The sequence below is a fragment of the Cimex lectularius genome, unplaced genomic scaffold (genome assembly GCF_000648675.2).
Source record: "Cimex lectularius strain Harlan isolate CLEC.00 unplaced genomic scaffold, Clec_2.1 scaffold208, whole genome shotgun sequence".
Lineage (NCBI taxonomy): Eukaryota > Metazoa > Arthropoda > Insecta > Hemiptera > Cimicidae > Cimex > Cimex lectularius.
The window spans coordinates 101,253-118,288 of NW_019392797.1; the positions used below are offsets into that span (position 1 = coordinate 101,253).

General features: G+C 35.9%; 1 protein-coding gene across 1 annotated transcript in view; it reads left to right on the forward strand.

Annotated features, from left to right (window-relative positions):
* Window positions 1-17,036, forward strand: part of LOC106664882 (serine/threonine-protein kinase NLK) — an 88,212-nt gene that overhangs the window by 35,507 nt on the left and 35,669 nt on the right. Inside the window, 1 exon segment of the mRNA XM_024228018.1 lies at window positions 16,412-16,518. Within this exon segment, the coding sequence (XP_024083786.1) occupies window positions 16,412-16,518 (107 nt within the window).

Genomic DNA, 17,036 nt, shown 5'->3' on the forward strand with positions numbered 1-17,036 from the left:
CTCGGTAAATAATTAAATAAGGAAAGCAGCTCCCTCTCACCCTCTCTCTCTCTCTCTCTCTCTCTCTCTCTCTCTCTATCTCCCTCTCTCTCCCCCTCCCCCTCCATCCCTCCCGCCCTCTCTCTTTCCTCGTTTAATGATTCCTATTATACCACAGTTTATTATACAGTTTTTGTCGAAAAGCGTTATGAAAGCTATTGTGTAAATTAAATTTTAACTCTTCCTTAGATCAAAAAATCATCTTAAGGGTCTCCCTCTGAAGAAGCTGCGAGGGAAAGTTGTTGCGGGAAGATATTAGTTGATATAATGGTGAGCATATCTCCCCCGGTTGAAACATGGCCACTTTGCAGTTTAACTCTCCGTAACTAATGGATAGCAGGCTGAGCCGCTCTCACAGCTGCGAGGGGGACGATTGCATTCCCGAGGAAACGGGGATGCGCTGAAAACAGTAAAACCAAAAACAACAAACGTCGATTCGGACGCGGCTCGTGCAAATATTTGAGGAAAACCGCGCCCCGATTGGGCAAACAGGACGCTATCAGCGATAAACACTTTTCAAACAGCGCGATAAACCTCCGTCCCTCGGGGCTCTTCTCCTTATCGACTTCAGTCCCGTGGAAAATTGTAGGCCTCGACTTTTTGCGTACCGGTGTTTATTGGGGGGTGCAAGGATGCGTGGGCGCGGACGAGACACGCGATAAACACCGGCCCGTTTTTACTGCCTCTGAGGATATCGCAAACAAAGAGTCGGAAATATACGATTACAGGTGAAATTTTAATGCCACGTGTCGCCAGGTTTATCGGCCCTTTTGTCTGGACGAATCGATACTGCATTGAACGACACGCACCATGCAGGGGAAATTCTGTTTGAATTGCAATAAATTTCTCAAACCGAAAATGTAAACTGCCATGGCTGATTATTATCATGACTCCCCTGGAACTTCACACTTGGGTGGACCTAGCGAGTCTAATACCTTCTAAAGTGGTTCACACTCCCGAACGCGACGGATCCAACGAATAAGTTATTTTTATTAAATTCAGTAGATTTAATGAACGGTCCAGTTATTCAAATTTACGTTTTATTGTACATATTTACTTTAATTTATAATTAATATTTACTAATAATCGTACGGAATCGCTAGACCCAAAACGTTAGAAGCTGTAAGGCATTAGTATCAAAAGACCTTGCCATTAATTTAATAATTAAAACAATACTATTAATTAAACTTTACACGATGATTGAATAATTCTACTTTAATTTACAATCAAAATTGGATATAATTGGTTATTATACATGCGACACCAGGGCGGTAAACGTTGGTTGCTCCATAAAGCTCAGATTCAAATGAAATACTTTCATTAATTTTTTTTATAATTAACAAAAATTTATAAATCTTGACACAATTAATGTAAAATTGTACAATAATTTATAAATAATATTTTTTATAATCAGTTGTAAGGATTATATCGTTATTATATAAGGATCGTTGTTAGGCTTCATATAAGCTTGTCATTAATTCCTTGTTAAAACTTAAGGAAACTGGACATAATAATTATCATGTATATTTTTTTACCTTTTTTTATTTTCCTAAAAAGGATTTTTGTTAAAATATGGTTAGTCCAAAAGAAATGTGGTTTTTATACAGATTAATTTATTGCACATTTTTTTATCTACGTTTAAGGTAGTTTTTTCTTTTTATGCTCATCATGAGGAAATCCTAGCAGTCTCACTTGTCATCCCATTGTGTTTTTTTCTGTAAGGAAGCTATCCAATTGTCTCTCCTCAAAGGGAATTATACAATGAAAATGAATGTGAAAACTCAAGATCCCTCTGTCTCGGCCAAAAGACCAAAGAAAAATTCTTTCACTCATTGTATAATGCCGTTTGAGGAGAGACAATTGGATAAATTCCTTATAGAAAAAGCGCAATGGGATGGTAGGCGAGACTGATGGGGTTTACTGATGATGGGCATAAAAAGAAAAAACTGTCCTAATCCTAGTAGAAAAAATGTGCAATAAATTAATCTGTACAAAAACCACGTGTCTTTTGGACTAACCACCCTCCTTTTTCGGAAAATAAAAAAATATTCATAATAATGTATAGGCGTGGACACTACTACAAAAATATAAATAATCATCGAAAATTTATGGTGTAAATTATAAACAAAATTTTGTTTCAATAGGTTATAAAGAATCCGAGGTCAGAGCGGAAAATCTTGTTAATTTGTAAGGTGACCAAATTGAGATTGATATTTTACTAATTAATACAATTAAATTAATTCAACCTCGCCAAAAGGTTATTAGTATTACATCATGGGTCTAGTTTACAAACCAAATGTTATTTTAATTGGCATTAAGGAATATGACGTCAGGGGGAAACGTTTAGGGCTGTTTATTTCCCCACACAATTCCTTTTATAATTTCCCTTTTCCTCCTTCCAATTCCTTTTCCTATTAATGATCGGGTATAAAGTTATAAAAGATGACACAATTGTTTCCCATTTGTACTTTAATTTATAATTAAAATTAAGTTTCGGAAGAGAAAGCCAGGGAATAAAGGTTGTATTGGTTTTTGAGGTGATCCACCTATTCGCGAATATACTAATATCTCGCTAATAAATGAGTGAAAAATTATAAATTAATTCATTTTTTCAAACAATTAACCTACATGTGCGCTCACATTTGTAAATAAAATTTGACTTTAATTGGCACTAAATAATCCGACGCTAGCTTCGAAACGGTAAATTCTTTGTAATTTGTCACTTCCAATTATATTATCATTTATACCATGCAAATTTATGAACAGAAATTGATTAAATTTGAAAAATTTGTACAATTCTTTCCAAATTTATACCTAATGATGAGAATTCGACGCCAAGTCCTAAAAATGTTTTGTTCTGTCCACCCTCCAAAAAAAAAAAAATTCGTGTTAATAATAATTAATTATCACAATAAAATAATATACATAGATTATTGTGGGTCATCATTGGATAATAATTCATGATCAAAATTTATTTGTAGTTGGTTGTTAGAATCCTAAACGTTTGTTCTTTGTAAGGCTCCTCCCTAAAAGACTTTGTCATTAATATCTTCCTAAATAATTAATTAGTTAGGTCGAAATTATTGAACATTTCTAATGTATATTATAAACTATATTTGGTTATAATCAGCCGTAAAATGCGACTCTTAGGCTTAAAGTTTCTTTCCTTTTGCAGTGTCCCCTCCTCGATTCAAATTGCCATTAATTAAATTAGAGAAATTATAGTGTATTATTTCTTCGTTTGGTTAATAACCAAAACATGGTTATAATTGGTACTTAATAATCCGAACCAGGGTCAAAACATTAAATGCTTTGTAAATTGTCACCCCCAATGATATTACCATTAAAATCATGCAAATTAATAAACACAAGCTGGTAAAATTTAACGTAGTTGTTGTCACGTTTCTACCCTAATTTATACCAATTTTCGATGAATCTATATATTTTTTTGACAATACGACGCCAATTCCTAAAGGTTTATTGTCTCGCCAATCTCCCCCCCCCCAAGATTTTCAGTAGTAATAATAATTAAATCTCAGTCGAAATTAATAAACATTTGTTATTGGGGTTTAACACAAACATTGAAAAATTCATTATCAAAATTTAGTCGAAATATTTGTTAGGAACCGTAAGCCAGGGCCTAAACGTTTGTTGCTTCGTAAGAATTGCCCTAAAAGACTTTACCATTAATGCTTATAAATTTAAAATTCCAAATGAAATAAAAATGAATAAATTCAAATGATTATTTAGAGATCGTGAGATGCTGTGTGGAGTGATGTAGGTTTAGAAAAACAATTTTTTTGTCGCGCTAACGTTTCGATCTTTATTGAGATCATCTTCAGGGCCTGGGAATTATAAACATTGTTTAAATTATACAAATGCATACAAGATAGAAATCCCAGGCTCTAATGATGATGTCAATAAAGATCGAAATGTTTGCTCGATAAAGAAAATGGTTTTCTAAACTTACATCACCCCAGACCGCATTTATGATCTCTAAATAATCATTAATTAACGGTCACTAAATATGACACATTCCAATGAATGATTCGTTGGTTCGAATCCCGCTCGTGACACTGAATTTTTATCTCAACTAAAAACCTTAATTAATTGAAATATATTAATTAGTCAAGCAGACCACTAAAACTAATGAATTCAAATGAATGTTCATCCATCATAATTATTTTGTTGAAGTCGTGAGGAGCGGTCAGGAATAAAGTATTTTAGAAAAACACCTTTTTCAGTTTTTTGCCGACGTTTCGATCTTTATTCGGGTCATCTTCAGGGCATAAAGGGTGGTACTATTCTTGTAGTGTTATTTATATTTGTTTCGTTAAAAATTGTTGTCCATTTTTCTAAAATACTTTATTCCTGTCCGCTCCTTACGACTTCAACAAATTTTTGAACAACCAGTCACTAAAAAACGCGCATAATCATGCTGTTACCATTTTATTTTAACAGGACACCCCGTGGCCACTTAATAAGTCGCTGAGAATGGAAACCTGGTTACACGACATTTGAAAGGCAAAAAGAAGTAAAATTTGGACGGTTGTAGGTTTAGATGCGGAGTTGGGTGTCCGAGGGGAACGAAGTCACGACAGCTCAAGTGGATAGAACAGCGCCGAAGTCTATTGAGCCGAAAGTCGTGGGTTCGAATCCCGATCGTGACTCTAATTTTTCAACCCAACCTTAAACCTTAGATAAAAAGAATGATTAATTGGAATTGTACACATTTTTACCATCATCTGAACTTTCCTTTTGTTTTGAGTGGAAGGTATTGGATTGTTTTGATTTGAAAATCTTGTTACATATGTATTTCACCTCTCTCTAACCCGTACCTGTCTAGGCTGCTTTCACCCCCACGTCCAACTTAGAAGAAGGATCCCCGCTAAAACGGAATTTAATTAAACGGTGAACCGAGCCCGCCTGCAATCCAATTCTAATTCTGTGCACAATTTGATAATGCTTATTAATTATTCACGACGGAGCGTCTTGTTCTCTCAGCCCGCCCGCCTTGATTAAACCCCGTGCGGGTTTAACGCTTCCAGAATAACTGGATATCGGCGGAAAGCCTGGCAATAAAAAGGCCATTTTTTTACCACGGAACCTTTGAACTTGCCTGGGCACAAAGGGTGAAGCCTTGGGCGGATTAGCGATATACGTTGCCCCCGTCTTATATCTGGCTCATTCCGCCTCTGTTTAACCGGTTCGCTATTGTTACCCCTTGGAAACCGGTCCCGCTGAGGTTGTCTGCCTCAGGAACAATCTTCCAGCCGGAATATCCAAGACAAAACCACTTATAAATAAAACTTAAACTTAAAATAAACAATGATAACTAAAATTTATCACCAATCCTATCACGTTGCCTCCTTAACACTGTTATTAAGGGAGCAAAGTAATAAATACCGAAAAAAACTCATGACATTAGTCAAACTTACTTTTTGATTATACAATAAATTTACTTTGAACACGATAAAACAGAAAAATGTATGTAAACTTTATATACGAAAAACTAGAATACTAGGATACTAAGACAAAAAAATCACATCTCCCCAAGATTAGGTTGTTTTAAAGATTATTTTCAAGAGAAAAATAAATAATTAATAACTAAACTTCTGTAGAATGAAAAGGAAATTAATGATTGTTATATACAGGGTGAGTTTAACTTCTGTTCTCAACCCCTATTTAAAAAATAAAAATAGGGAAAAAACCCAAGGCAGATTCTAAAGCATTTTAATTTTTGTCTATTTTCTCATGAGCCAAAAAGTTTCTATTTTACTCTCCAGGATAGCGTAATATGAATAGGAGCTGAACTGTTTCAAATGTCAAGAAACTCATCAACGTTTATTTTTTTAAAGGATTTTACGCTAAATTCCACAGCATCAACGCTTTTCAATTTGGCACAACCGTTCTGAAATTATTCTCAAAAAAACCTTTTATAAACATTGTTTGTTCAGAAAAAGGAAAACCTCTTAAACTTCTTCAACCAAGGAGCAATTTATTTATTTATCATTTTAATTGTTAGTAAATTAATTCTTCATGGAAAGATTGGGGAATGTTTCAAAACTTCGCAGTGGTTTCTAGGTTTTACGATAAAAATAAAAAATGTTCATGAAAATTATACGAAATATATAAATTTATATAAAGCCGTCTATTCTAAAAAGGTAGTTAAAAGATATTTGTTTAGGAATCAATATTAGACACCGAGGGATCGTATTTCAAAACAACACCAATGCTTGATTTTAACTTTTAATGAAATTTTCCTTTTTCCCTACTCTACATTAAATCTAATGGTACGAAATGAGAAATATGAATTAGGTCGAACGATATGCGAATATAAAAAATAATCTTTTTGGGGGAAAAAGTAAATATAAACTCTTCTGAGGTCGCTAATGTCCTTAGGTTTTAGTCACGGCGGGATCGTTAATGAAAATTAAAACCGATAGACTTAACATCCTTGATACTCATTAATTTCAATACCTAGGAAAGTTATTAACGGATTAATTAGGCGAAACTGCAAACGTTCAATTTATCCCAGGCTCCTTCCAGGAGATAACGAAATGGTCCGGAAGAAACGAAAAGAAAATTCATTTCGAAGAGTTCTTAAATTGCCCCGGACGTAGTTTAGAAAAAATTATATCTCAGAATCGTTTGGCTGTACAAAAGCAATCGCGTGTTTCATCTGTAATAGTGGTTATCGGCAGAAACTGACATTTGCTGGGCGTTGTGAAACCCGGAGGATGCGGCATGTGCGATGCCCAGGTGGTGACCCGGCTATCCTTGATGGTGGCATTGACCACAGGTACTACCCGCGTTTTTCCCCCTCGGCGGATTAATTTCTACGGAAAGGTGTTGTTTGTCAGATAAAGAATTAGAAGAGGTATAATTTAGGGTGGACTATCTGCCCAATTAGTCAGGGCCGATTGATACCGATTCTCCAGCCTCCGCTATGAATATTAACAAGGCTCAGGCCCCGTGTCAACCGGTTGTTACTTGACGGATAATTTAACTTCACAAGTAGTGTAATTGGGGTCGTGAATTCTTGCTTTTCTTGAATTATTTTTTAGACGGTTCAAAGGACCGCGGGACATATTAAACAGCGATTTTGGAACTTCTCAAGGGAGAAAATCCAAGGCGAAAAAATATGATCTTCAATAGTCATTAATTTTTCTATTTTATTTAGTTAAGTATACGTAATATTTAATAATATTCTGGTCGTGTTTACCGTTCCAACAATGGCTAGATGTCAAGTTGAAAACTAAATTAGTTCTAATATTTTGTAAAACAATTATAATTGTAAAAAAGCATAAAGAACAAAACAAACTTGATAAACATGTGGCTAAAAAGGAAAAACTGCATATTTTATTTTACTATTAAATTTTAGTAAAGCCGGCAATGTTTCAATCGATAGGAAGTATTTTCTAGGATGGTAATGGAGCTGACTGATCAGGCCATTGGGATGTGCGGAGCTGGATTGATGTAATTTTTTATAATTGGCTTTAGCTACTTCTGGAACAAAAGGAATGTTAGGTCACGGTGTACAAATTTTAAGCCTTTATTTAATAAATTGTATTCTTCTTTATTTACTACCAGGTTTGTTAAGTTTATAACCCTTAGGTAAAATTGAATTGGTGTTGTTTGGCCTTTATGAGTACTTTTATTTTTAAGGGTACCGTACTTCATGTTTTTTTTTTAATAATTTTTATCCACGAATTTTTATAAGCACACAGGATAGTGCCTGTTGGAATCTTTGGGAGTTAAGACATAGCTGACTCCAAATATTAGGTACACTAAGTCCTCATACGTTTTAGAATCATGGTGTGTGTTGGAATCATTGAAAGTTGAGGTTTGGTTAATCCTAAATGTTTGGTACCATAAGTCCACATAGCTTTGAGAAACATGGTGTATATTGGAAACTTTGGGAGATGGGGTTCGGTTAGCTCCAAACGTCCATTAACATAAATCCACATAGTTGGAGAATCATGGTGCATGTTGGAATCTATGGGAGTTGGAGCTTCATTGACCCCACACCTTCATACTAAACGTTGAACGAAAACTGTCGTGAGAAAGTTGATAGCTTCTGATTTATCTTGATCTTTACGATATGTCAGGATTACCGTGTCAGCAAAAATAGAGAGGATTGTTTCTGTGATGATAGGATCAGGTGGTAGCATATGTCGAGTAAAGAAGAGGTCCAAGAATGGTCCCTTGTAGAACGCCTGGTTAATAAACTTTTTAGAAATAGAAATTAAAAGGTCGAAGGTCCAATTAAAAGTTCCTCCTACTAACGTAATGTGCGTGAAAATTAAAGAACAACAATTGGAAGATTTTACTAAGCCCTGACACACTTTCGTTTTTAGAAATAATGGTCCCAAACTGGGCTAAATCATCTCTGAATATAAATTTATGAATGTCAAATCTAATCAATAGTGTGATCAGACTTTTTTTTATTAACCAATATGATTTTTTAATCAATTAAAAAAATTGTAATGTATTCTTCTTTCGAAAATCTCCTATTCGATTCCGTAGAAAGGGGTTTGAGTTAGAACGAGAAACATTTCACGGATTTTCTTGTATCCTATAAGGGTGAAATCCCTTCTGGAAGTTAGTCTACTGATTCGACTACGTTAAAGAAAAGTATTAATTTAATTTGATTTAAATTTCTCGAACGAAAGAAAAACCAATGCTATTATACTTTTGATAAGGATTGAGAGATGTCGGCTCTGTTTTGACAAATTCTAATCTCTTGATTGCTTCCTGATAGCTCAGGGGCGTTTCCATGTACTTAACGGAATTTGGCCGGGTCGGCTTTTGGTCAACGTTCCATTCGAAGATTAACAATTAATCAAGCGACAAAGCTCAGAGATTTGACGGCCTTTTCGTTTAGAGGAAATGCACGTGTTGATTTACGATTTTATGCGTCGCATTTTTTTCTACACCACATCTTACTTTAAATAATAACAATTTAGTTGTTAAACTATGTTTGTTATTTGATTAGTTAGATTTATAAGGAAATCTTATACAGGCCCTAACGATTTAATAGTTGATTTAGACCCAATTCAATCCCAAATAACACCCTGATATTTGATCTCTTTGGATTTCCACGTCAACACCAATTTTGTTAATTGATGTTTCCTATTCGTAATAGGGTGTTAGCCCGATTCCAAAGAATTAACATTCTGTCGTTTTGCTGTGTCTTGTCTATGACAATTTTTCAAGTTTATATTGTTTGGCTTTTCGCTGTTTAAGTGATGTGTGTGTTTCATATGTACATAATTCTTTTAAATTCACTAATTTTCGTGGTCCGCATGACCAAATAATATCTTTCAATTAATTAAGGTTTTTAGTAGAGATAAAAAAGTCAGTGTCATGAGCGGGATTCGAACCCACGATCTTCGGCTAGATACGCCGCTGCTCTACCACTTGAGCTGTCGTGACTACGATCCACTCGGACACGATTCTCGATCTCAACCTAAAAAAGAAAAATGTCAAAAAGAGGGAAAATTCGAACGGTTGTAGGTTAGCGTTAGCGCTAGGTTTACACTATTTTGTTACGTTACACTGTGGAACTCCAGTGTGATATTGATTATGAATTGACCATGATCAATAACATATGGAAGGCTGAGAAATGCTAATAAAATCAATCAAATTTTTCAAATGTCATATAATGTATTTGATTGAAAAATGGCAAAAAGGAGAGAAAATTCAAAAGGTGGGGTTGAGATGGGAAGTTAGTGTCCGAGTGGATCGAGGTCACGATAGCTCAAGTGGTAGAGCAGCGGCGTATCTAGCCGAAGATCGTGGGTTCGAATCCCGCTCGTGAAACTGACTTTTTTATCTCAACTAACAACTTTAATTAATTGAAATAATTATTTTAGTTAGTAGGAGCCTTGCCCACGTAGGAGCAAGGAACTATGGACATCTACACAAGTTAAATGCCGACATGTCCGAATCAAAAACTGACAATCCGAATGCAGAACTCGACCTTTTGAGACATACAAAGTCGATAATTATAGTTTTACTTCCAAGCCATCTAACGTTAAACTAATTCAAATATTTCATTCAGTAAGAAGATTTTTCCAAGCTTCTTACGTCTCGTAACCTCACCATCCCTATCGATTTGGTTCCGCTGCATTTTGGTATATTCCATGTAACTGTGCAATTTTTTCCTCCCAGAACTTCTCAGGTTTTTGAGCGATGAACTCTCGATGTATTTTCTGCAGTCTTCGAGTGAAGTAAAGGTTTTTACATTGAGTTTGTATAAGTGAAAATCTGAACGGTCAGTATTGGGCCAATAAAGTGGCACATACCAACCAAGCTCCAACAATTTCTGGCGCTTACAAAGACGCATGGGGGCGAGGGTTATTCTGGTTGAAAACTACCCCCTTGCGATTAACCAATGCCAGTCCTTTTTTGTCCATTGTTGACTTTAATCGCTCCAATTATGTGCAGTATACACTAGAATTAATGTTTGGTTGGTAGGAAGACGCTCATAATAAGACATCCCCTTTGAAGCTTTTGGAGTGGCTGGTCGCTGCCTTTTCCAGGACCCACTTTTCATCCCCAATTCTCAATCTTTTTAAAAATAGGTGGTTTTTAGAAGGGAATCGCAGACAGATATGTCATCCAACCCATAGAATGCTCCGACAAACTTATCCAGCTGCTCTCAGAGGCTTTGAAACGCTTCTATGTATATAATAAGAGTCTCTACAACGTCTCCTGTTGTTCGTTTGTGGGTTATTTGTGACAAAATGCGGTCAGTATCAACGGTTAACGGTTAGAACTCTTTGCGTCTTCTAAATCAAAATTTCCGCTACTGAATCGATTAACCCTGTTTCCTGTAATCTATTACCATCATCATCATTCCTACCAGTCTAAGCTGTGGTTTTCCCTTCGCGGTAGTAAAAAAGAAAACAATTGATGTATTTCGCCACGTTGCCGACGAGCTCTGAGTTTTTTAAATCTCTCATAAAAATACCCGCCTGGTAAAAAAAAATCGAATTATAGCTTTACCTATCCAATCAAATTTAAACCTTGATATCATGTTGACCAGGCAAACGCGGCTACTGATTCATATAAGACTCTACCAAAACATATTTCTATCGCTGAAGATAAATAGGTATAGGAGATACGTATGTCTCGTGTCGTTCTGTGCGGGTTATTTGTGACTTGATTTTGGTCTTCATCAAATGGTACAAGATGGCAAGAGCCTCATCCAAAACAAAGTTTTCGGTTTTTAACCGACAATCCACTTATGGACAGAGCTTTATAGGAGAATTCGACTTCGAGTGATGAGGACATCATTACCATACTCATCACAAATTTTCCTAGTAGTCCGACCTATGATTTTCCCTTTGCGATAATTAAAAAAGCCATAAAATCTTTAAAAAATGTATGAATTTGGTATCTGGAACAAAACTGACGAATCAGATTTCACTAATCACTTTTCAGAGCGTGTAAATAATTATGATTAAGTAAACATTGCTGCAAACACAAAAGGGATCAAATAAAATAGTTGAAAATCGAAGGATTATTTTATAACCCTGTAGCTTGTCAGTATGTTGAGCGGCTTTGAGTGTGACAAAATTTCAATGTTTGGTATAAATTTGTTTTTGTGATTTGGTTAAAACGACAATAAAACGATTTTTCAACCCCCTTTTCCGGCTAGTAGGCGTCGGTGGTGTTCGATTGCAGTGCCGGCCAGGATAAATCTATTCCCGCGAGCGCAATCACGCGACCGGGAAACGTTTGTAAATTAAATTGGCCAGCCATCAGGGGAACAGGGATTAAACCGAATCCGGAGATGTCGCTCGGCTCTGGAAATTAAACGTTGTCACGGCGGCGTCCGAATCCTCCGGCTGGAAATTGGGTCCGCGTCGTCTCGCGAGGATTGGATGAACGGGCGATTTGCATACTATTGTCGGGACAAAGCAATCACGAGCGATTTACACGACGATAAAGTTTCCGCTGACACGCAGACGGAAAACTATCTTAACCTGGGAAAAGAGCTGGTCATTGACTACAATTTATGCTTACATCACAAAGTCCATAGAATGACTAAATAAAGTAATTGAGTGATATGTTTAATACATCCTTCTGCCTATGTTCGTTATTTCGCCATTAAAGGTTTGTGAAAAACGACCGAACTTATTTATTTTCATTTTTCAATGGCACCTCTGTTTTGTTCCTTATGATAATTGAAACAGCAGAGTAAAGGGGTGGTAATGAGTTAATTTTGTAACAATTAGCAATAGGATTTCTCTCAAGACGGGGTCCGCCTCATGCTTGGAATAATTTAAATATTTTCCTCCCCATGGCGATTACTCCTTCTAACTTGTGCCTGTGCTCCTGGAGGGTAATGCTCACGGAGATATGCAAATGAAATGCTTCATATTCTCGTTGCCCGGCCTTGCCCTCCCCCACTGTCACCATTGTTTATCTCCGATTTATCTCCCCCTGGCAAAACTACACCGCGATAAATCCCTGGAAGAAGTCTCCAAAGCGACTGCGAATCAACACGGAAAGCCGTTACTTAACTTTTATAAATTAATTAATTAACTCTCGGAGAAAGGCCGCTTGGGTAATCGGCCTTAAATTCTTCGCGCCCCATTTCGGCCCGGGGCAAAAGACAATTAATTAGATGATATCCTCTAATTCTATTAACACTCAAGAGGCTAGCAAACGGCTTAATTAACCTTGAGCTTAATGTTTGAAACAGTTTTTGAAATATTGTCTTCTTATATCTCGTTATAGATCTCTCTAAAAATAATTCCAAACTGTTTATATTTTTCGAACTTCTTGGCAAAAAACTACTAGAGTACGAAATGATTTTAAACCTTATAAAGTCTCCTTCTGTATGAAAGCAATGAGTTAAACATTGGACAAAATTCATTTTATGAAATGAGAAAGCAAACCGCAAAAGCAGGTACCGGTTTATTGGCCCCTCATATTTCAGTATTTTTCTTCTTGTTCTTAACCAAGAATTCCATCCTTTCTAGAGACAATTTTTTATGCATTAAAAACGTTCAAATGAAAAAAGCATAACCGTTCGGTATCAACAATGATAGTTCTCAGGTGTTATATATCAAGCTAAGAGAACAAGCATGTAATTTTGATCAGATTGGATTCTCTCCTATGAAAACCTTGTCATATTTGACAATGTGTATTTATTCAAAGATTAGTGAATCGAATGATTAAACAACCGAGTAACATTTTCAATTGTGGAACTTTTTTTCAGCGATTATTCCTTATGATCTTCAAATATTTTAGAATATTTCTACCGAGCGTAGATTAAAGAAATTGACTGGCTTTCGGATGGATGTCGGGGCGCAAACATCCGGGAGGGGTGAAATTCCACCCTTGTGGACGAGGGCGTGTCGAGTTCCCAAATGATGTGTTTCATTTAATGGCCGATCTCCAGGATGGGGTGGTGCACTGTTTCCCAGGTGGTTTTCGAACCCTCGAATCGATACAAAGATTTATAAGTGAATTTGTACAAGGCCTATGTCCATTAATCTTGTCCAATCAATAGCTGGGGGCATGTATTTAACTGAACAAAATGCCAGAACCGAAGAGTCTTGAATGAAAGTGTATGCGAATAATACATGTCGGAGAATTTGTATTGTGATAAATTGTCAACGCGCAAGGACAGTACACAATTTTGATCGAAATGGTTCATTTATTCTTTTTCTCTCCTCTTCTTCTGTTGCATACATAGCTGCAAAAACACATACGTACATGCTTAATAACTATGAAGGGCAGATGGGAAAAGGTCAGACATACTAGCTTCAGAAGCTGAAGAATGCGACCTTTCGATATCGTTTTATAAAACGATAGGAGAAATCCTTGATACTAAAATCCTCTAAGCGTATAGCTGTGTAATAACCGGAGGGAAATGAGCGTAAAAGGATATTCTTTCCTAACGTTACCAAGCAGAAATTTGGGAGTTTTGATGGTGTGGTTTTGTTCTGCGTAACTGCAATTTTTGAATTTTCTGACGCGTTTATATTATTTTCTTTCTTTGTTTAGCTGCAGTTTTGAAAAAGAGATATGCATACATATAGAGAGAAAAAGAGAAAGATAGAGATAAAAAGAGGGGAAAGATCGAGAGAGAAATATAAATAAAGGAGTAATATCGAGAGAGAGAGAGAGAGAGAGAGAGAGAGAGAGAGAGAGAGAGAGAGAGAATAGACCTGGAATTACGTAACTTTTATCGAATGATATTTCATAAAACTTTCTTTACGTATCAATATGTGAAAAACAGTATTTGGACCTGATTAATGCATTTTACAAAGGATAATTATTGTTTTGCACATGAATGTAGATGACATGACTGTCGTCCCGCCTCGCCCTGGTTAGTCCCTGACGCCCCGTCTCCTAGTTCACCTGTATTCCAATGATTTTTAAAGTCGACAAATTGATAGAACTGATTAAAAAGAAAATAGCGTTGATTAACCAGAATCAAGCTTTCTGTTTTTACAGGACTAATATGTAAAATTGAAAGAAGCCTCGGCTCACCTGCTTATAATAGCCTTGATCTGCCTAGTCTTTAACTTTATTTTATTTAACAGCAGGCTATTTTTTATAAATACGACGGTGTTAAATTAGGGTATGAGGAGATATGTTTTCATTACCTAATTCCATTACTTTATAATGTCGTATGATATTTTAGTATCTGGATGAGTATGTTAACCATATAAATTTCCTTATTATTGGGGATCGACCTACGATTTAAAATGTTGCATGAAAGGATTGGATCATAGTTTAATCTCTAGTTATATGTTTGCCATCGTGATTTTATATTTTTCGTGATGGCTGGAGTGGTTAGAGCGTCGAACTCGTATTTGCTGGCCAAGGAGTTCTGGGTTCGAATCTCGGCATAACTATAACGTTTTAATTGGGAATAATATGCATTAAAGTATTGTAAAGTGGTACTGACCGCTTTATTTATTCATGACGCTGCGTGTAAGTTGGACGTTAAGCCTTCCTGTATGACGGGAATTATCCGGTCGAAACTTGGAGAGATCGCGTGGATCCCAATCCAACGACGGGTTTCAAGCGGTACCATGTACCAGAGAACCCGTCGGCGGAAAAAAACAACCCTGTTGGGACTCGGGGAATGCGCCTCCCGCACCCAAAAACCCGTCCAGACAGGGCAAGTGTGGGCAACCCCTAGTTTCGAACGAACATTCTACTCTCAGTGGACAACAAACTTTGTTGAAAATCTCTTCCATCAGTTGAACAGTTGCCGGATCAATCAAAAATTTCCGCAAAACCAATCGCCTAGTGAAGGCGATGCCGATTGATCAACTGACAGCTGGAAAATAGGTGACACGCGTTAAATCTTTCTTCAATATTACGTTAAAATGTCAAAACCAAAGTTTTATTATAGAAAAAATATAGTTTATATTGATATAGTTAAATCAATGAATTTATATGTATAATTTAAAATTAACATTTCACCATTAAAAAATTGTCTAAAGCTGATTCATGAAATATCCTGTTAATGTATTACACTTGTAACCAGTTTTGGTCAATAATGTTTCTAAAAACCTAACCTCAGACCATTCTCTGGCGAATTTTAGGTTCGTGAATGCTCAATTTTTAACTTAAATCATAATCCAGTTGTGATAATCTCATTGACCAATAAAATGAACAATGTTAAGTCAATTTTAGAAACTTTAATTGATCAATATGATCAATAACTAACAATACATGTAAGTAAACTAGTCCATTTTATTTAACCTAACCGTATTAACAGAATTGATTTTATTAGCATTTCTCAGCCTTCCATGCGTAATTGATCATGGTCAATTTGTAATCAATATCACACTGGAGTTTCACAGTTAAAAATAGTGTAAACTTAGCGCTAACGCTAACCTACAACAGTTCGAATTTTCCCTCTTTTTGTCCTTTTTCTTTTTTAGGTTGAGAGGGAGAGTCGGTGTCCGAGAGGATCGAAGTCACAATAACTCAAGTAGTAGAGTAGCGGCGCATTTAGCCGAAGGTCGTGGGTTCCAATCCTGGTCGTGACAGTGACTTTTTTATTTCAACCAAGACCTTACATAGAAAGAATAATTAATTGAAAAAAGTAACTTGCTCAATTGACCACTAAAAAACGTAAATAATCATTTTAACCTTGGTCAATTTTAGGGTAGTTAACCTATCAATACGTTGTTAGAAATTAACTTATAAAGTATAGTCAATTTTAAAATCTTAAAATTAGAGATCTGTTTTATTCGGGAAATTTTATCCCAGCCCCATAAAATTTACTGTTATTTAATTTCCTTGTTTCCTTTTCCTCCTCACCATGACACAAATGTCAACATTTATCAAGAATACATATTTTCCTTGACCAGTTGCCTTTCGACAGATATGTCATCACGGAACTGCTTCAGAGCGACTTGCACAAAATCATCGTCTCACCGCAACACCTGTCCTCGGATCACATCAAGGTCTTCCTTTATCAGATTCTGAGAGGTAAGTGGTATGCTTTTAAATGATTACTTGGCTTACCTTACGTAAATACTCTGGTAAAGGTCATAAATTATCTAATTAAAAAGTGATGTTTTCCTAACTTCATCTATACATAAGTATATCCTTTTTGTATTTTTAGCATTTTTTATAAAGAATTGCTTTAATAAGGCTTGATTTTCCATGGAAAAAATGGTTCGGGGAAAAGATGGCAATTAAAGTTTAACGAAGACGAATAAGTCTAACTTTTACAAGGATTAATACAAGCCCGGGAAAAACATCCCTGGCAACGAGTTTTTATTCCTTTTATATCTTTCCCCTAAAGCGATGGATTATCCTTTAGTTTAATCTCTTGATTCCCTTACAGAAATCGCCGTCGTGCAAACCTTTCTTATATGAAAACTGTTTAAAGTTAAACCTCACTCGAAAAATCATCCCTCGCTTGTCTTTCCCTCGGAAGTCGGGTTGTTTACTTTGTAAATTAAGGGGTTTCTAAATTAGAGAGAGAAGTGAGAGCGAGATGG